Source organism: Mobula birostris, chromosome 32, assembly GCF_030028105.1.
Source record: "Mobula birostris isolate sMobBir1 chromosome 32, sMobBir1.hap1, whole genome shotgun sequence".
In the NCBI taxonomy this organism is placed as follows: domain Eukaryota; kingdom Metazoa; phylum Chordata; class Chondrichthyes; order Myliobatiformes; family Myliobatidae; genus Mobula; species Mobula birostris.
Genome location: NC_092401.1, coordinates 3,692,427 through 3,714,594, shown reverse-complemented (window position 1 = coordinate 3,714,594; position 22,168 = coordinate 3,692,427). Strand labels below are relative to the sequence as shown.

At 43.8% G+C, this 22,168-nt stretch overlaps 1 protein-coding gene across 2 annotated transcripts in view; it reads right to left on the bottom strand.

Annotated features, from left to right (window-relative positions):
- LOC140191025 (transitional endoplasmic reticulum ATPase-like) overlaps window positions 1–21,817 on the bottom strand; it is an 84,605-nt gene extending 62,788 nt beyond the window's left edge. The window contains exon 1 of one of the 2 annotated variants that reach the window (XM_072248065.1): window positions 21,613–21,817. In XM_072248065.1, the coding sequence (XP_072104166.1) occupies window positions 21,613–21,632 (20 nt within the window). In that variant the 5' untranslated portion in view covers window positions 21,633–21,817. The remainder of the gene's footprint in view (window positions 1–21,612) is intronic. The other variant, XM_072248066.1, reaches the window with a different exon arrangement.
- Between the last annotated feature and the right edge of the window lie 351 nt (window positions 21,818–22,168).

The window sequence follows — 22,168 nt, the reverse complement described above, 5'->3', positions numbered from 1 at the left end:
ATAATTTTGTAAACCCCTATCAAAACTCCTGTCACTCTCCTACGCTCCAGGGAATAAAGTCCTAAGCCACGTATTTAGCTGCATTATCTTCCTATTTCTAGCCTCACTAACATGTGGCACAGGTAGTAATCCTGAGATTGCAACCCTGGAGATCCTGTCCTTTATCTTGGTGCCTAACTCCCTAAACTCACCTTTCAGGACCTCCTCACTCTTCCTACCCACATCATTGGTCCCTACATGGACCATGACATCCGGCTGCTCACTCTCCCTCTTGAGAATACCGAGAACTCGACCCAAGATATTGAGGACCTTGGCACCAGGGAGGCAACAGACCATCCAGGATTCTGGATCTCTTCCACAGAACCTCTTATCTGTCCCCCTAACTATCGAATCCCCTATCACTACTGCTCTCCTCTTTTCTCTCCTTTCCTTCTGAGCTGACGGTCCCATCTCGGTGCCAGAGACGGAACCACTGCAACTTGTCCCTGGTAGGTCGTCCCCATCAACAGTATCCAAAACGATGTACTTATTATTGGTGGGAACGGCCACAGGGGTGCTCTGCTCATTCTGTCTATTCCCCTTCCCTCTCCTGACAGTCACCCAGCTACCTGTCTCCTGACTCTTAGGGGTGACTATCTCCCTGTAAATCCTGTTTATTTCTGCCTCTGCCTCCCGAATGATCCGAAGTTCATCCAGCTCCAGTTCCCTAACTCGGTTTGTCAGGAGCTGCAGCTGGATGCGCCTTTTGCAGGTGTAGTTATCAGGGATGATTGTGCTCGCCCTGACTTCCCACATACTGCAAACGGAGCACTCAACTGCCCTAACTGCTGCCTCCATTACCTACTCTTAAGGTAATTAGATTTATTAAAGGAACTTACCCGGCCTTACCTCACTTGGAATAAAGCTCGTCCTCAGCCCCTGCTCGCTGAAGCCTCTCGAGCCAAAGCCTTCCTACTCTGTCTCCCTCTACTCTGTCGCCCGCTACAACGTTGCCCACTCCGTCAACCTTCGCGATTTTAAACACTCCCGCTGCCTCACAGTCCGACTTACACATGCTTGCGCAGTCATGCCCCGTTCAACTGCCGAAGAAACGACCAACTTCCACAATCTTCATGCTTTTAAGCACTCCCGCTGCCTCACAGTCCGACTTACGAGCGCTTGTGCAGTCGTGCCCCATTCAAGTGCTGAGGGCATGCCCTGGGTGAGGGGGGTCCTTAACGATAGATGCCACCTTTTTGAAGAATCGGCCTTTGAAGACGTGCCCGATGCCGGGGAGGATGGTGCCCATGATGGAACTCACTGAGTTTGCAACCCTCTGCAGCTTTTCCCAATCCTATTCAGTAGCCCCTCCATACCACATGGTGACGCAGCCAGCTCCACGGTAAATCTGTAGAAATTTGAGAGTGTCTTTGGTGACCCACCAATTCTCCTCAAACTCCTAATGAAATATAGCCACTGTCGTGCCTTCTTTGTAATTGCACCAATATATTGGGGCCAGGATAGATCCTCAGAGATGTTGACACCCAGGAACTTGAAGCTGTTCATCCTTTCTATTGCTGATCCCTCAATGAGGACTGGTGTGTGTTTCCCCGACTTCCCCTTCCTAAAGCCCACAATTAATTCCTGGGATTTGCTGACTGAGTGCAAGGTTGTTTGTGACACCATTCATCTGGCTGATCAATCTGACAGAACACTGAACGTAGATCAGTACAGCTCAGGACGGGTCCTCCACCCCATATTGTTGTGTCAAACCAAAGATATTAGTAATCCAATGGCCTTCTGTATGCCTCCTTGTCACAATCTGAGATTCCTCCAATAATCAACAAATTTACAGATGGCATTTGAGCTGTGCCTAGCCACACAGTCATGGATATAGAGAGAGCAGTGGGTTAACCACATACCTTTGAAACAGGATTGGAAAATCAGTGTTGCTTGCCAGCAAGGAGGAGATATTATTACCATCTGTGGTCTCCTGATAAGAAAGTCAAGGATATAGTTGCAGGAGGTACAGAGGCCCAGGCTTTGACTAGTACTGTGGTTATGATAGTGATGAACACTGCCTGATATTAATATTGCAGCTGATCTTTATGAACAGTATAAAAGACAAGCTTTTCACTGTATCTCAGTCTGTGTGACAATAATAACCCAATTCCAATTCAACATCTTCCAATAACAGGCATCATTCTATGACAGGTGACTGTTTGAAGTAGTTACTAATTTAAAAGAATTAACGGGTGATATGATGGTCGTTCTTTAGGATTATGAAGGAAATTATAGCAATCATGTTGATTCCAAAACAATAACTCCAGGTGCCTCACTGCTGGACCATTAATCTCCAGTGCTTTCTTGCTCTATTTTTGCAGTTCTCTACAACTGTTACAACCCACATCACTTGACACTGTCAATCGCTTGACACTGTCAATCGCATGTCACTATCAATCACATGACACTGTGCCAATGTGTTGTTTGCGTCAATGACCACACAGCCCAAGGATGTGCTGGGGACAGCTCTAAGTGTCAAAATGCTTCTGGCACCAACAAGGCATACCCACAACCTCCTCGCCCTAACCGCTACCTTTCTGGAATGTGGGAGGAAACCAAAACACCCTAAGGTCATGGGGACAACACACAAATTCCTTATAGACAGCGGCGGGAAATGAACCCCAGATCTTCTGATCACTGGTGATGTAAAGTGTTACTCTAACCACTATGCTACTGTGCTGCCTTTTGAATCACCCATCACCCTCTGAATGCACAGCAATAACTACAATACACACATAATCTCAAACAACTATTTACTGGAGGAACTCAAAAGGTCTGGCAGCACAGGTGGGAGGAAAGGAACTGTCAACATTTTGGGTTGAAGCATCAGCAATTTCTTTCTCCCACGGATGTTTTTCACCCTGCTGAGTCTCTGCTGCAAAAGGTTTGCTGCTCGAGGATCCAGTAGTTGCCCGTCTCTTATATCCACACATGGGATCTTCCCTGGTCACCCATGTTGGGGATTGGGTTTAACAGCTAATCTGAAAAGGCGTATCTGCATCAGGGTCTGTGATCTCTCAGTGCTGCCTAACCCTCCTCTACATTTCTGTGTTCGCTCTCCAGGGTGGGATTTCTATCATAAAATCACAGTGAGTGTGTGGTCAGTTTACAGAGGCCAGAAGCATCGATCTGATTCAAACCAAGCCAGGCAGACTCCACTGAGGCAATAATGACCTGGTAAAAATAAAGATCTGGAAAAACACCGCACCCCCCCCGCTTTACCTTTCTAAAATATGTTCATATTGTGATTTTCTATCATGTGAACCCTTGATAACAGCTGATAAAATGTGCTGTTTCTTTCATATTTTATGTTTATTTATTTTATCAGAACAATTTTATATTCTATATCTGAAAATTTTGGGTAATGATTTGTGTGTATTGTGTAAGGGAGAACTTCTGTTATTCAAACTGCCTTAAGGCGGAGGCACTATGTGTACCAGACATGGTGCATGGGGAACGCAGTGATGAAGGGACAAGGAGACATTTACAAAGCAGATCATCGCTGGTCCCTTTACGTCAATCCACACTCATTAATTAACACCATGTGACAGGAGCAGAACTAGGCCATTCGGGCAAACAAGTTTGCTCCAGAATTCCACCATGACTGATTTATTTACCTCTTTAACCGCATTCTCCTGCCTTCTCTCAGTAACCTTTGACACCCTGACTAATCAAGAACTTATTAACCTCTGCTTTAAATATACTCAATGACCTGGCTCCAGAGGCGTCTCCAGCAGTGAATTCCACAGATTCACCAGCTAAAGAAATTCTTCCACATCTCTGTTCCAAAGTAATGTTCTTCTATTCTGAAGCTGTGCCCAGAAGTCCTGGACTCTCCCACTATAGGAAACATGCTTGGTATAGCCACACTATCCAGGCCTTTCAATATTCATCATATTTCAACAAGATTCCTCACATTCTTTGAAACTCCACTGAGTACAAGGTACAGGCCCGGAGACAACAAACACTCCTCATACGATAACCCTTTCACTCCCAGGATCATCCCTGGCAACATAAAGACTACAGGACCTGAACTGGTGCCAGACTACATCCAGGATATGAGGACAATCATCACCCAGGGGTTCCCTCACAGCCTTGGAGTGGAGTGGGAAGAATTTCACATGAACATTAAATTCAGGCTGCTTCAAGTGTTGACAATGTGGTTCTTGACGAGACCAAGTATTCCTTGTTGTCAGTTTGCCCACTTGATTTTCTTCCCAATTTCTGAATTCCATCTTTCTCTGAATTTCACCCTGTGCTTTAACTCTATCTCTCATCTCCTCGTTCTCCACAATTCCTCCCAATGAGTGGATTTCTTCCCGTTCTCTGGAATTCCTTTCTGTGCCCTCACTTATCCTGGCTTTGGTGACTATGAGAATTCGGTGAGTTGCCAACGAGTCAGTCTGGTCCTCATCTCACTCTGAATGCGACCTTCCTTACAGTGACAATCCCAGCTCTTCTTTGTTCCACTCTGTCACTGGGCTGCTCTGTTCCCTTGAGGTCCCACAGACAATAGCCTGGGCAAAGTCAGCCACTGAGTCTGGGATTTATGCCACGGCTTATTTCTATCCCAATGCCCGAGTCTGCTCTGCTATTTGATCATGTCTGGTTGAATCTTCCTTCTCCCATAACCTTCGACACCCTTATAAATCAAGAACCTATCAACCTCTGCTTTAAATATACCCAATGACTTTGCCTCCACAGCCATCTGTGGCAATGAATTCCACAGATTCACCATCCTCTGACTAAAGAAATTCCTCCTCATCTCTGTTCTGAAGAGTTGTTCGTCTATTCTGAGTTTGTGCCCTCTGGTGCTAGATTCACCCACTACTTGAAACATCCTCTCCACATCCACTCTATCTAGGAAGTGCAGATTCACCCGCTTTTGGGTGGTGACTCATTTATCGTTCCTACCAAGTGGTCAGGTGAAGACTACGGTAGACCCTGGTAATTGAATCCTCCTCCATCAGCTGAAACACACTGGGCTCAACCCACACCTCCATAGCGGAAGGCTGTGATTGAAATCCAGTGGGATAATGTCTTACAGGCAAGCCATTAGACCAATGCACATTCAGGTGGAGATACAGAAGCCTGAAGGCACACACTCAGCGATTCAGGAACAGCTTCTTCCCCTCTGCCATCCAATTCTTAAATGGACATTGAAGCTTTGAGCACTACCTCATTTTTTTTAATATACAGTATTTCTGTTTTTGCACATTTTTAAAAACCTACTCAATATACGTAATTGATTTACTTGTTAATTTATTATGTTTTATTTTATTTATTATTATTATTTTTCTCTCTCTCTGCTAGATTATGTATTGCATTGAACTGCTGCTGCGAAGTTAGCAAATTTCATGTCACATGCCGATGATAATAAACCTGATTCTGATTCTATATGTCATATTTAGCCCTGAGAATTAATAATTGATCATTGCATCAACCCTGTTATCTGTAAAACTTTTGGAATCCAGTCACTTTGCATTGCAAATTCTAATTGTGTTCTTTCTTGTAATGATTGTTTAATTTATATTTCATTTATATTTCTCTTGTTAATGTTGTGCATCTGATGCTATGTTGTTGGGATGCTGCTGCATGTTTTTTTTTGTCCAGCTTTGTGTGTGTGTAGTGTTACATTGTTTTTGCTTGTGTGTAATTTTTCATTGATTCTATTGTATTTCTCTGTTCTACTGTGAATGCCTTCAAGAAAATGAATTTCAGGATAGTATATGGTGACATAGTCGTACTCTGATGATAAATGAAGTTTGACCTTCAAACTCATTAAACCTCTGCAAACCGTATTTGTCCACATGACAATAAACTCAACTTTGACTTTGCCACTGGGGACTTCCTGGAATGAGTTGGAATTTACTTTTTTTCCTGAACTATTGACTTTTGTATTGATTAACATCCAGACAGTCCTTTAATGCATTACTTTTAAATGTTATACAGTACGAATAAATATCTCAATGAATCACATGAATTGAAATACAGAATAGCAATCACATATTCCGTGGGAATAGTAATCCAGGTGGCTGGAAAGGGAGTATGTGAACGGAGCTCCCAGTGACTGGAAAGGTGCACAGCAAATATCACACAGGAAGTCAGACGTCAAACTATTGGGAAATCCCAATCAAAAAATACTCTGGTGGAAATCAACAGGTTGGGTCGCATCTGTGGATGCAATATGACACTCAACATTCCAGTTAGAGACCTTGGCATCACCCCGATGCTGAAGCTCCACAGATGCTGCCTGATTCATTAGGCTCATTTTTAACACTGGGTTCGAGCATCTGCAGCCTTTTGTGTGTTGGGATTTCCGATTTTTCCAAACACAGACTACTGGAGTTTCCCTGTATCTTGCTAGGTGCAGCATCACGTAACTGACCGCTCTCCAGGTTGGGGCAACTGTTGGCAGCGGTTTGAAGATTGGGTCTGGAGAAACACTGCAGCAATGTCCTTGCACTCAAATGTATTCACTTCCACCCTCACAAGACTACAGAAAGAACATAAACATCTCCCTTGGGCTTTGTCATGGATAACAGCAACCCCATTACCTGTGGTAGTCTACAGCCTGGTGGGATGGACAATGAATTCACCAATTTCCAATAATTATTCCCTTTCCATCCTTTACTCTATACATCCAGTGCACCTGGCCCCCATTACCATCTCCTTACCCCTCCAACTCTCTCCACATGCCCATCAGCCACACACACCTTCCACTAGATTCCCTCCACACCTCCCTCTCTTGATTCTATCCTGCACTATCCTCTTCTGTTAGATTCCATCATCTTCAGCCCTTTGAAACTTCCAGCTATCACCTCCCAGCTTCTGACACCATTCCCACAGTCCCCTCCCTTCCCCCCATCTGGATCCACCCTTCAGTTCATTCAGAATGCCTCTGTAGACCTTCAGCTGAGGGAACATATGACTCCCATCACTATGATGCACTGGCTTCCTGCTACTGCTCCCTCTAAGGTGTGCAAATGCATGGCTACGCAGTAACTGAAATGCTCCCGTGCACATAATCCTTGTTGCCATTCAGCTGGAATTTTCTTTTATATCATGTCAATATCATTTAAAAATTATGCCAATATAATTTTGATATCTATGTTAATATGATTGTGAAATGCCCTGCAATTAATTATTTTAATAAATATAGCTACTTTATAAAATATTTTATAAAATTTCTAAATAATAAACATACCACAACCTAAACTTTGAAACATTTACACTGCCACTATTTCAAGATGCAACACCGTTACAAATTGTAATAATAAACACAGAATGGAAGTCGGTAGCTCATTGTTAATAAACTGCTGACCCACTGATCACCAACACCGTCCAGTCAAAAGACTTTACTTTTGCCATTGTGCCTGCCAGTTGTTTTGATGGCCTGACAACGTTTACTTGTGTTGTGAGTCATGGTTTCTGTTTGTTTGATGCGAAAAATTCTGTATTCTGACTTCAGCATTGGAACATTTCAGTCTCCTAGCACTGATTGTGAATGTGGATTCAGTTTTATAAAATCGATTAAATGTAAATCCAGAAACAGACTAGAACCGGAACATTTGGATGAAGAGGATTAAGATGTATCTTTCATCTGGATGCAAAATTTATCTAGATTTGTACTAAAGACAGGAGAAAAAGTTTACAAAATGTGAAAGATGTTCTTTGTTGTACTGTAATTCATTATACCCTTGAATTAATAAAAAAGTATGTGATTTTTCAATTTTTGTTTTAAATATTAAAAGTATACATATTAAAAAAATTAAAGAGCCATACAGTTTTCAGGCTGTATAAACATTTCCTGCTCAAAGCAATGTTTAATTCATATAGCTGTAAGAAAATTCTAGCAGGAACATTGCTTCCTGTATCTTTTAGTATTGATTTTAAAGTTCTCTTAGTTGTGTTTAAAGTTCTCACTGGTCTGGGACTAGACAATATCAGAGAATGGCTTTTATTTTATAATTCTGCTCGAGCTCTCTGGTCCTCTTCCGCCGGGCTCTTAATTTTAAATAATCTCCCTCAAAAGATAATTGGCAGATCAGCTTTTTCGAACTAGGCTCCTAAATTGTGGAATTCAATGCCTAAAACTATAAGAGATGCAGACTCGATTGACACTTTTAAACACCAGCTCAAAACCTATTTATTTAATCTTGCTTTTAACTAACATCTTTTTGTCCCTTATTTTCATGTTTGCACTTTATCCCGTTGTACAGCACTTTGTCTGGATAAAAAGTGCTTGATAAATAAGCTATCATTATTTATATTTTCTCAGCTCAAGCTGGTAAAATCTGAGGTACTGGTATAGCCAAGCATGTTCATTTCTCAATTGCTAGGAAGTTTCAGACTACTCTAGTGGTGTTTAGTATTGTGGCTTTCTGAAGATTTACATAGATTATTATTATCTTCATCCCTTCATACTGGCTATCTCCCCCCCATGTTTCAGTCCAGATGAAGGATCTTGCCCATTTTCCACCACAAGAGCTGCTTGACCTGCTGAGTTCCTTCACTGTTTTGTGTGTTGCTTCAGATTACAGCATCTGCATTTTCTTGTGTCTCTGCTGTGCAGTGGTCCATATTTCCCTCACACAAATTCAAACCAATCAATTGCTGCCACTTTGTTGCTTACGACAGCTTGCTCTGTGCCAATTGGTTGCTTTACAAAATGAGCACATTTTGAAAAGTGCTTCACTGCATACAGATCACTCTGGCATAAAGTAAAAGGCATTACAAAGCTGGCACAGTGGTGCAGCTGCTAGAGTTGATGCTTCACTGTTCTAGAGATCCGAGTTTGAACTTGACCTCTGGCGCTGTCTGCAAGGAGTTTGCATGTTCTCCTTGCGAGTTCATTGGTTTCCTCGACATGTTCCAGTCCTTATCAGGCTCGCGCGGGCAGGCACCTCGCAGTCTCCACCCAGCACTCAAGAGTTGCCTGCCACTCGTTTCCAACTCACCTGCAACCTATTTAAACCCAACTTTCATCCGCAGTCTATTTTTTTAAATCTTTTGAACCAACCAGCCTCAACCAGTTGCTCTTAGTCATCAGTTACCCTGTTACCTGTGAGTTTAGAATCTGTTCTTTCTTGTTTTGTGTCCCTTCATGGCTTGTTATTTTGCAATTTACTAGGAAAATACCCTTTACTGCTAAATTGTCTCTGATGTTCTGCTTTTGGGTCAATCTTCTACGTTTTGTGGCAGTTTTCCTCGCACCCCAAATGTGTTTGGACACTGTAAATATTCTTCAGTGAATGAATCAAATCTGTGGATAGTTGATGGGAATGGGGGAGGGTAAAAGGGGATTAGAGGAGGATTAAAAGGAGCATAGGATCTGGGTCCCTGGTATTTTAAAGTCAGCCAGATACCAAACCATCAGGATTTCCCAATAGTTAGACAGCAGGTTATTGGAGTGTTACTATATTTGGGAAGTCGGTGACCGGGCTTGTACAGGTCATTCACGGGGCACACTTTCATCTGCCCTTATCGAATAGATGCATAGTGGGGGAGAATCAGCCAACTGTTCAGATGCTGAGTGAACAAGTTGTCCCTTTCTTAATTCTGGCTCAGACTTGTTTATCACATATACATTGAAATAACCCACTGACATGCATCGTTTATGTTGACACCCACCACACCTAATCATGTGCTGGGGGCAGCCCACAAGCCTCAGCATAGCATGTCCACAATATTCCACCAAAACACACAAACAGCAGCAACGCAAGCCCCTTTCCCAGCCTCCCACTCACTATTCCATCCCTCCCTCCCACCTTAACGTTCTTCTTTTAGAAAACTATAAGGGAAAGTATGATATAGCCCAGCAAAATACACAGATTGGGCTGCCTGTTGCAACTTGGGTTGAGTGTAGGGATCCTCCACTTTGTGATGAGTGTATGAGACACGGTCCTCACGCACTCAATAGCGCAATGCCTTACAGTACCGGTGACCTGGGTTTAACTCCCACCACTGCCTGTAAGGAGTTCGTACCTTCTCCCCGTGACAGCGTGGGTTTCCTCCGGGTGCTCCGGTTTCCCCTCACAGACCGAAGAGGAATTGGTTGGTAGGTTAATTGGTCATTAACCTAAATTGTCCCATGATTAGGCTAGTGCTAAATCAGGGGATTGTTAGATGATAGGCCAGAAGGGCCTATTCTGTGCTGTATCTCAATAAATAAATAAATGGATTATGGTTGAGATATGGGGGTACCAACCTCAGCCTAAGCCACCATGTAGAATAGTGTAGCATAAGAATAGGCCCATTGGCCTACAATGTCTGCACCAAATGCATGAAATTAAATTAAAGCTCTTCTGCTGCGTGTGTCCATATCCCACTATACTCTGCATAGTCATATGTTTGTCTAAAAGCTTCTTAAATGCCAGCAATAGGAGTGAGGAGAGATTAGAGAATAATGCAAATGGGGCTTGATGGTCAGCATCTATTCAAAGGGCTGAAGGACCTGTTTCAGTGTTGCATGTGATTTATGGGATGACCTCTCCCGTGTGTTTGCTTCCATGAGCACTGCACTGAATATGTCCGAATATGACTCCTCCTCACCCTTACTATGCTATAAACACCAATTGAAATTGATAGTGTAGTGGTTAGGTTGCTGGGTATTTTAGGTCTGGGTCTGTGAGTCACAGTCAGGAATTGAAATCCCACGAGATGTATCCTAGGCTGTCATGAGGAACAGGCTGGAGATAGCTGGGGCCCTAATGGAGATTTTAAGATCTTCATTGGCTACTAGTGAGGTATTTCAGGAGTGTGGACATAGAGAGACTTTAGAGCAGACCCAAACTAAATGCTGTAGATGCAATAAACTCAGCAGGGCACTCAGAAGAATCTTGTTTACTCAGAGAACAAGCAGGAAAATTGAACTTGCCACAGCAGGAGTCGTTCTGGCATCCTAGAGTTTTACAGGATTGAAATAAGGCCTTAGGCCCAACTTGCCTATGCAGACCAAGCTGTCGAACTGAGCAAAATCCTTTTAGGGTAAAGAGGTTTAAAGATAGAGATTAAAGATTAGCTAGGTACGGCGTGGAATAGGCCCTTCTAGCCCTTCGAGCCACATTGCCCCAGCAATTCCTGTCTTAATCCTAGCCTCATCATGAAACAATGCACAATTACCAATTATCCCACCAACCGGTATGTCTTTGGACTGTAGGAGGAAACCAGAGCACCTGAAGGAAACCCACGTAACCACGTGGATAACATACAAACTCCTTGCAGGCAACGGCAGGAACTGAACCCAGGTCTTCTATACTGTAAAGTGGCTCTGCTAACTGCTAACATCGAAACTTTCAGTGAAGCACATTGTCTGCGTGAACTCAAACAGCAAAGATTTTGCTGTGCAGCCCGCAAGTTACCACATTTATGGTGCCAACACAGCATGCCCACACTCACTAAACAGAACTATACATCTTTGTTATGTGGGAAGGATCCTGAGCTCATGGAGGAAACCCAGTAGGGGAACATACAAACTCCTCACAGACAGCAGCAGGACGCAGTCTTCCAGTTGCTTCTGTAAAGTGACTGCGTTAATCAAGCGGCTACCATACGATATGTTTAAGGCCAGATGGATAAGCGTTACGGAAAAAGGAAAACATTATCAGCGCTGGTTATCTTGAAGTTAAGCTGGTGCTGTGAGCTGAAAGGAGCTGGGAGGAGGTTGGTATGGGCCAGTACGTGGACGTGATATCCATGCAATTCTGACCTCTCTAAGTCTCTTCCTCAAGACATATTTTATAACAAATAACATGCATTTTTGATCAAAGTATTTTTAACCATAAGTTAGAGTAATCGATGTTCATGCCGTCAGGTTGGTGTAGAGGAGGCCTCAGATTGACATGTTGGTATAGGGTTGGGAGGTGAAATTAAAATGGGTGGTCGCATATTGCGGCAGGCAGAGCGCAGGTGCTCAACGAAGGTCGCCCAATCTACATCAGGTGTTAGGTACCCTAGCTATATATATGTGCCTAAGAATTTTGCAAAGTACTGTAGTACTGAGCAAGGGTACAGGGAGGGAGTAACACACAAAATGTTGAAGGAACTCAGCAGGTCAGGCAGCATCTATGGAGGTGAGTAAACAGTCAGCATTTTGGACTGAGACAGAGATAAAGGATAAACTGTTTCATGTTGTAAGTGAGATGACGTGGAACTCACCGTCTGCAGGGACAGTGGAAGTGAAGTCTGTCAGGGTGTTTAAAACAGAGGTGTACAGGAGATTCACCATAACATTGTCTGGGATGGAGAGTTTTGATTAAGAAGAGAGGCAAGGTTTGGTCTCCCTCGAGTGGAGAAGGTCAAGAAGGAATATGACTGACGTATATAAAATTATGAGTGATATAAACAGGGTAGACTGCAGAAAACTTTCCCCCATATCAGACAAAATGAGAGGACATGGGTTGACACAAGACATGAGTGAGACTGTAGATGCTGGAAATATTAAGCAAAACACAAAATGCTGGAGGAACTCTCTGTCTACAGAGGGGAATGAACCCTTCATCATGTTTAGGATAAGGGGGGAAAGGTTTAGAATGGATCTGAGGTAGATCATCTTCACCCACAGAGCAGCAACTCCCTGGAATGTGTCACATGCCTGGCATGGAAGCACCAACACCCAAGAACGGAAAAGCCTAGACAAAGTTGTGAACCCAGCCCAGTCCACCACAGAAAGACCCCTCCCTACCATTGAACACATCTACATAGAGCGCTGCCACAAGAACGCAGCCCCATCATCAAGGACCCCTACCATCCAGGCAATGCTCTCTCCTTGCTGCTGTCATTAGACAGGGGATACAGGAGCCTTAGGTCCCACACCATCAGGGTCAGGAACGGATATTGTGACTGGCAGACCACAGTACGTGTGCTTGCAACACTGTGTGTCTAACAGAGTGATCAGCAGCACTGGGGCTCCACAGCGGACTGTCTTGTCCCCCTTTCTCTTCACCATTTACACCTCAGACTTCAACTACTGCACAGAGTCTTGTCATCTTCAGAAGTTTTCGGATGACTCTGCCGTAGTTGGATGCATCAGCAAGGGAGATGAGGCTGAGTACAGGGCTACGGTAGGAAACTTTGTCACATGGTGTGAGCAGAATTATCTGCAGCTTAATGTGAAAAAGACTAAGGAGCTGGTGGTAGACCTGAGGGGAGCTAAGTTACCGGTGACCCCTGTTTCCATCCAGGGGGTCAGGGTGGACATGGTGGAGGATTACAAATACCTGGGGATACGAATTGACAATAAACTGGACTGGTCAAAGAACACTGAGGCTGTCTACAAGAAGGGTCAGAGCTGTCTCTATTTCCTGAGGAGACTGAGGTCCTTTAACATCTGCCGGACGATACTGAGGATGTTCTACGAGTCTGTGGTGGCCAGTGAGATCATGTTTGCTGTTGTGTGCTGGGGCAGCAGGCTGAGAGCAGCAGACACCAACAGAATCAACAAACTCATTCGTAAGGCCAGTGATGTTGTGGGGATGGAACTGGACTCTCTGATGGTGGTGTCTGAAAAGGGATGCTGTCCAAGTTGCATGCCATCTTGGACAATATCTCCCATCACCTACATAATGGACTGGTTGGGCACAGGAGTACATTCAGCCAGAGACTCATTCCACCGAGATGCAAGACAGAGCGTCACAGGAAGTCATTCCCGCCTGTGGCCATCAAACTTTACAACTCCTCCCTTGGAGGGTCAGACACCCCGAGCCAATAGGCTGGTCCTGGACTTATTTCATAATTTACTGGCATAATTTACATATTATTATTTAACTATTTATGGTTCTATTTCTATTTATTATTTATGGAGCAACTGTAACAAAAACCAATTTCCCCCGGGATCAATAAAGTATGACTATGACTTTGACTATGACTATGACTATTACTCTTCAACCATCAGGCTCCTGAACCAGCGTAGATAACTTCACTCACTACAACACTGAACATAACACATGAGCTCACTTTCAAGATCTCTATAACTCATGTTCTCTGCATTATTTTTTTTATTATTGTTATTAGTTTATTTTTGCATATGCACAGTTTGACTTCTCTTGTACATTGGCTGTTTGTCAGTCTGTATGTCGTCCTTCATTGAGTCTATTGCATTTTGTGTGTTCTACTGTGAAGACCTGGAGCAAAATGAATCTCAAGGTAGTATATGGTGACATACAGTGCATGTAAAAGTTTGGGCACCCCGGTCAAAATTTCTGTTACTGTGAACAGCTAAGCGAGTAAAAAACGACCTGATTTCCAAAAAGGCATAAAGTCAAAGATGACACATTTCTTTAATATTTTAAGCAAGATTACTTTTTTCATTTCCATCTTTTACAGTTTCAAAACAACAAAAAAGGAAAGCAGCCCAAAGCAAAAGTTTGTGCACCCTGCATGGTCAGTACTTAGTAACACCCCCTTTGGCAAGTATCACAGCTTGTAAATGCTTTCTGTAGCCAGCTAAGAGTCTTGTTTGGGGGATTTTCACCCATTCTTCCTTGCAAAAGGCTTCTAGTTCTGTGAGATTCTTGGGCCGTCTTGCATGCACTGCTCTTTTGAGGTCTATCCACAGATTCTCGATGATGTTTAGGTTGGGGGACTGTGAGGGCCATGGCAAAACCTTTAGCTTGTGCCTCTTGAGGTAGTTCATTGTAGATTTTGAGGTGGACGATGACTGCTATGAAGATCCTCATAGTCCATTCTCACATACTGATGCGAGACGTGGACACTCACCAAGACTACGTGAAAGTCTCTTGATGTTTGCTATACACAAATGCTCCGGATGGCTCTTGATGTGAGTTGGCGACAGCACATGACGAACGTCGAGCTCTATGACAACCTACTGATGCTCACCATTAAAATCGAGGCAAGAAGACTACAACTAGCGGGGCACTGTCTACGCCACCCCGAGCTACCTGCCAGCCTAGTCATCATATGAGAGCCCAAGCACGGGAGGATGAACCCTGGGCGCCCTCCCAAGACCATGATCAAGACGCTCCTAGAAGACAGTGGCACGGCTAATGTAGATGAACTGAACACACTGATGAGGGAGAAGTGGAGAGTCCATCATCGTGCCCGACGCCGGCCCCCTAGGCCTGAGTCAATGTAGTAGTAGTAGTTAGGATCATTATCCTGTTGTAGAAGCTATCCTCTTTTCATCTTCAGCTTTTTTACAGATAGTGTGATGTTTGCTTCCAGAATTTGATGGTATTTAATTGAATTCATTCTTCCCTCTACCAGTGAAATGTTCCCTGTGCCACTGGCTGCAACACAAGCCCAAAGCTTGATCGATCCACCCCCGTGCTTAACAGTTGGAGAGGTGTTCTTTTCATGAAATTCTGCACCCTTTTTTCTCCAAACATACCTTTGCTCATTGCAGCCAAAAAGTTCTACTTTAACTTCATCAGTCCACAGGACTTGTTTCCAAAATGCATCAGGCTTGTTTAGATGTTCCTTTGCAAACGTCTGACGCTGAATTTTGTGGTGAGGATGCAGGAAAGGTTTTCTTCTGATGACTCTTCCATGAAGGTCATATTTGTGCAGGTGTCGCTGCACAGTAGAACAGTGCACCACCACTCCAGAGTCTGCTAAATCTTCCTGAAGGTCTTTTGCGGTCAAATGGGGGTTCTGATTTGCCTTTCTAACAATCCTACAAACAGTTCTCTTGGAAAGCTTTCTTGGTCTTCCAGACCTCAACTTGACCTCCACCATCCCTGTTAACTGCCATTTCTTATTTACATTACGAACTGAGGAAACTGTTACCTGAAAACGCTTTGCTACCTTTTGATAGCCTTCTCCTGCTTTGTGGACATCATTTATTTTAATTTTCAGAGTGCCAGGCAGCTGCTTAGAGGAGCCTATGGCTGCTGATTGTTGGGACAAGATTTGAGGAGTCAGGGTATTTATAAAGCTTTGAAATTTGCGTCATCTGTCCTTTCCTAACAATGACTGTGAACCAGCCATCGCCCTAACAAGCTAATTAAGGTCTGACACCTTGGTAAAAGTTACCTGAGAGCTCAAATCTCTTGGGGTGCCCAAACTTTTGCATAGTGCTCCTTTCCTTTTTTTCATCCTAAAATAGTATAAAACAAAAATAACACAGACATAGACATAGACATACTTTATTGATCCCGAGGGAAATTGAGTTTTGTTACAGCTGCACCAACCAAGAATAGAGCGTAAATATAGCAATACAAAAACCACAAACAATCAAACAACAAAATGCAAACTATGCCAGATGGAAATAAGTCCAGGACCAGCCTATTGGCTCAGGGTGTCTGACCCTCCACGGGAGGAGCTGCAAAGTTCGATGGCCACAGGCAGGAACAACCTCCCGTGACGCCCAGTGTTGGATCTCGGTGGAAAATGGCGGAGTCCAACAGCAAAAAGTTCAATATCCGGGCTACAAACACGTTCGTCGATCGTAATATGACCAGGATCGTACCATCCGTTGTTAACCAGAACAGCAAGCCCCCAACTCCTTTACGCTTACCGCTCTCAGTGCACCTCCGGTCAGCCCGAACGGTCTGGAAGCCATCCATGGAAAAGTTTTGGTCGAGTATGTCCACGTGCAGTCCAAGTGGAGAATTCCTCTTTTCCATAAGTCTCTGTTGTCTCGACCCGGTCCTCTTTCCTACATACACTAATACATTAATCTTGCTTAAAATGTTGAAAAGAATGTTTCATCTTTAACTTTATGACTTTTGGCGATCAGTTCATCTTCTACTCACTTAATTATTCACAGTAACAGAAATTTTGACCAGGAATGCCCAGACCTTTGCATGCCACTGTCTATGTACGTTGATAACAGATTTGGTTCGAACTTGAACTTTGAGAAGCAGTTGCCTACAGTGTTTAATAAGTGTCTAGTCAAGAGGTGGCGAACCTATGGCACATGCAAACAATTGTTGACATGGAGCATGCAGTGCCGTCTCTCAATTCTTTAAACCCCACCTAAAGAGTAAGAATTTCAAGTTGTATATTGTGTACATTCTCTGATATTAAATGGAACTATTGAACTAAAATAAAAAGATACCTAATTATTATCTTTTCTGTCAAACGAACCAGTGAATGATTCTTTTGCGACCCAAAAACAGTGAGGTGCTTTCACAGGAAATGTCTCACGCCCACTTGGCACCAGCTAGATGGCTGTGAGAACACATGACGTTGGATGATTCGTTTTGAAATCCTCACAGGCCTGGTGTACACATCAGTATTTAGACAGTAAACAGTTGGCAATGGCTTCGCTTGTATCTTTTCCTCCTGTCATTTATGAGTGAACACTGGATATTCACAAAAATAACATTAACTACTGTAAACAACAGGAATTCTGCAGACGCTGGAAATTCAAGCAACACACATCAAAATTGCTGGTAAATGCAGCAGGTCCTGACGAAGGGTCTGGGCCTGAAACGTCGACTGTACCTCCTCCTAGAGATGCTGCCTGGCCTGCTGCATTAAATACTGTATGTAGTTTAGCACCACCATGAATATTCACCTGAGTCATTGTCTTCAGTAATGAACTTGGACAAGTCTAATTATAGAAGTAGACTTACTGATGAAATTAGTACTTCGTGCCTAGCTCTCCAAACAACCAAATACAAGCTTGACATAAAATATTTGCCATTGATGTTTCAGCAACAAAAGTCTCATTGAGAGTGAGGTGTTTTTATGTTCCATTCCTTGATCTTTTATGAATATTCAAAGATTCAAAGTACATGTATGCAGTCCTCCCCACAATCACACAACAAAGAATCACGGACCCAAACCATTCCAAGAAAATCATCAAACATCAAGCCCTGTCCCTTCCCACCACATGCAAACTGCCAGCAAAAAAAATGAGTGCAAACACAGAATACAAAACACAAAATCAAAAGGTGTATTTCAGCTCAGTGTTCCTTATCTGTAGGCTGCCCCGATTCAAAAGCTGCCCAAAGGTGATAACGAAAGGAGCACTGGAACTAGAACCAGAAAACATCACAAAAACTGAATTAGAGTCCAAGTCTACAATCCACATTGTTTAAACCTTGATCCGGCCTCATCCGCCAACAGCATCGAAGCACCAATGCCTATAATTTCATGTTCACATTTCTTATGTTATAGATGAGGATTAATAATATAACAATCTATATACTACTAAAACTCTCATGCTCTGTCTGTTTGTCACCTCCAATTAGCGCAAACGGTGTATTACAGTGGCACTTTTTTGGCTAAATCGAATTAAAATGTGCTAACTTACAGAATGCAGGCAAACTTCAAGATTATATATTTGTATAAAATTGCACATTCGCAAAAATCAACAGGCTCCCTTTGAACCCGAGAGCTGATCTGCCATCATGGAAATTGGGACGCGACAGCCCGACGCATGAGCACGGCCAGCCTCACCAGCGATACCTACCGGAGCAAAAGGGCAGGGCAGCTCTATTTCGAGGGGTCGCATTCTGCTAATCACCATCAGCATGTGCAGGATTGGGACAGATCTAACTGCCACCCATCAATAAGAGATAATTAAATCTTATTGTAATAACATACTTCGAGACACCCATAAAGCCCTTTGCTGCAGTCAAAGGACAGTGGTGACTATATCACATCCATTTAGGAGAGCGCCAACCACATCATCAAGAATAATCAGCATCCTTTGGTGTTACTGCCTCGTAGCTTCTATCCAGCATTAGGGTAAAAAAAAATGGTCAACCTAATTATGCCGCGTGGAGAGGGAAAGGGGACATTATGGTCAAGAGATGACATCAAACATCATTGAGAAGCGGCAAGGAGAGGGAGAGAACAAGAATCGGATGAGGCCAGGGCCACACGACTCCAGGATCAAAGAGTCAGGACAAAAAAAGATGAGAGAAGAAGAGACAGAGGAGGAGAGGCATGCCCATCTCCAGGATCAGAGACAAACAACAAACAGCAGAAGAGATGAAGAGATGAGGGATGAAAGGACTGCACGTCTCCAGAATGACAACAAGAGGCACAAGGGTGGCAGATAAACCAGAAATGATGCCATCAAAAGTGTCCTTCGTTAAACGAGGAGGAGCTATATTTGCTTTGCTACGCGTCATTCTTCTTTAATATACTGAGGTTTTCTACTTCAGTTTCCAAAGCAAAGCGATACCAATAGCATACTGGAAAATTTAATGTTCGTTCTGGTCACATCAAACTGCATTACCCTTCTCTCAAAGGGTGCCCCAAAGGGTCACCCCGTTGTCTAGCACTATTTAAAGTTGATGGTATTTTTCAATTGTCTTTGAAAGATGAATATTAATAATGTTCAACAAGTTTCCTGAAGTGCTTTATGTTTTTTATTATTAGTAAAACCATGAATAAACAACGGGACATGTCTTTTTTCTTTTAAGAAGTCCATAGTTATTTCTACTAATTTCAAATTTCAAAGTGCAAACTATGTTTACTATCAAAGTAAGTATACATTATACAACTTTAAGATTTGTCTGACAGGCAGCCACGAAACAAAGAAACCCAAAAGAGCCTATATGAAGAAAGACCACTGAACTCTCAATGTGCAGAGAGAAAAAGAAACACATCACACACATATTAACCACGAGCAAGTAGTGTTCTGGACTGAAGCCTATAAAGACAGTCTCATAGTTCAGCACAGAGCCAAGTCTTGGAGCAGCCATCTGAACTGGTCCCTCCCTCACCTCCGGCGCTGACACCCTGACCTTTTCAATCTGGCCCGGCGTCTAAATCAATGGCCAAACATCGGGTTGAATCGCCTCGATACGCTGTGAGGCCAGGACCCCACTGCCTCGGTTCAGCCAGTGATTGACCGTTTCGATTCAGCCTTGTGTTTCAGTCTCCACCCAAACAATGAGTCCAGTCAATCTGGTACACTCTGTTACCTGGACCCTGCCGCCTCAATTTGGCCTTCGCCACAGCGCTTAAAACCATCGAACCTCGAGTCTTCCTCTCTCTTGGCCGCCTTGTCTTGGTTCTGCCACATCAAAATGCCTCCAAGTTACAGACTTCCCTTAATGTATTAATGAACGATAATCTCTGCTCAAAATTACCACGGCACACAAGCAGAATGCTTTTTTTCTGTAGATTATCACCAATTTGGGTGCACACTCTGGTAAAGGTTCACCACCTCTGCCAGAAATCATACTTCTCAGAGCAAGTTTAAAGCTACCTTCCAAACACTGATCACTACTCGAGCAGCAATATCAGTAACATGAGAAAGTCTGCAGATGCTGGAAGTTCAGAGCAACACACACAAGATGCTGGAGGGACTCAGCAGGTCAGGCAGCACCTATGGGAAAGGGTAAGCAGTCAACGTCTTCAGCCAAGACTGGGAAGAAAGGGAGAAGATGCCAGAATAAAAAGGTGGGGGTGGAAGGGAAAGAGGCTAGCTGGAAGGGGATAGGTGAAGTCAGGTGGGTGGGAACGGTCAAGGGCTGGAGAAGAAAGAATCTGATAGAAGAGGGAACTGGACCATGGAAGATAAGGAAGGAGGAGGGAACCCGGGGGAAGTAATGGGCAAGTCAGAAGAAGTAAAGGTCAGAGTGGGGAATAGAGGAAGGTGAGGGGAGGGGAGAAATCTGTTCACCCAAAGGAGAAATCGATCTTCATCCCATCAGGTTGGTGGGCACCCAGACAGAATATAAGGTGCTGCCCCTCCACCCTGAGGGTGGCCTCGTCTATCAATGCTATGACCACTTTGCATGTTTTGTCCTGCGTTTTCTGATTTAAAAAGTGTACATTTTTTATATTTGTTTTCTTGTGAATGCTGCTTTTCTGATGTTCCTGCAAGAAAGTTTTTCATGGCACTGGTGGGAGCAAGGATTTGTACAAATGAAAATGAACTCTCCCCTTGTATCTCTCTTTAGGGGGCCCAGATTCGGTCAATGAGGCTCGTTAGTGTTGAGACACTACACAAATGTACCTTGTTATGGTTAAGGTGGACATAAATCCTGTGTCACGGTAAGTTGTGGCATAGACAGACAGCTGTACTGGTGGCGTGTTCAAGAATAGTTGAGTTGATTGACGACAGGCATTGCAGCTTCAGTGCGCTGACTGAAGGTCAACAAATCATCTGTACCCCGCCTCGACTCATACAAGTCGTACAGAACCAGGGAGGTCTTACAGAGAACAGAAATGACAATTTTTTTTTTACAAAGTAAATGCAAGCCCAGGCCTTTTTGTGCCCTCGTTGTTTTTTAAAGCAAAATCTTCAAGCCACTTTTAAAGATTAAAATGTCTGATCATGCCCACCAGTTCCCCAACCCCCGACGGTCCGCTCGGGAAACAAAATAGCAACTCAGATTACAGCATGTGACTCCTGACCCAAATGAAACGAGAGAGAACCAACTTCATCGAAGTTGAGATGTTAATGGAGGCCCACTTTCACACAGAAAGCAACCAGAATTAGTTTAGACTCTCACTCCGTGTCCAACGTACTGGCATCGCTGCTGAGATCAATATGCTCTGCCTTTCGGGGCTCTTTTCCTGCCGCTTCTAAGGATTTGCAGGGAAATTCTGCACGCACCCTGCATGAAAGGCCGTCTATTTATTGAGTGCATCTTAAGCAAAACGAGAAAAACAAAAACCCAATGCTTTGATACATACTCGCCTGCTGATTTTGGCATGGTTGTTGGTTCTCAGTCGATATCCAAGGGGTTTTTAAATCGCTCTCTATGTGTGTCTGTGCTAGTGCTGCGCTCTGTTTCGCTGTCTGTCTGCAGTCTTGGCTCAGGCGTCAGATTGCTCCGTGCTTAGTCACAGCTGCTTTCTTGCCCTGACTGTTTTTCCAATGGTATTGAGCTTATGTCAGCCGTTCCCCTTTCTCCTCCCCCTCGCTCCAAAGTCAGCCTGCTCTCCACAGCCCCTTTCCTTCCACCAAGATCTGAAATATCCCTCAAACGCCCCCTTCGAGCCTCCCACCGCAATCGCAGCGTTAGCAAGGCGATTCGGCTTTGCAGTTCTCTCCGTATTTCACCACGCATACTGGCAGGGGATAACAGAGGAGCTCAAATCACGATTGGATGCAATATGAATTGCAATCCAATACCCAGGGCATAGCGTTGAGGGCAATGTCTACCGCCGGGCACGAAGTTTAAACATTGCAACGAAAGGACAGAGCAGCATTTGCGTTATTTGCCGCTTCAGAATGATCCAATTCTGC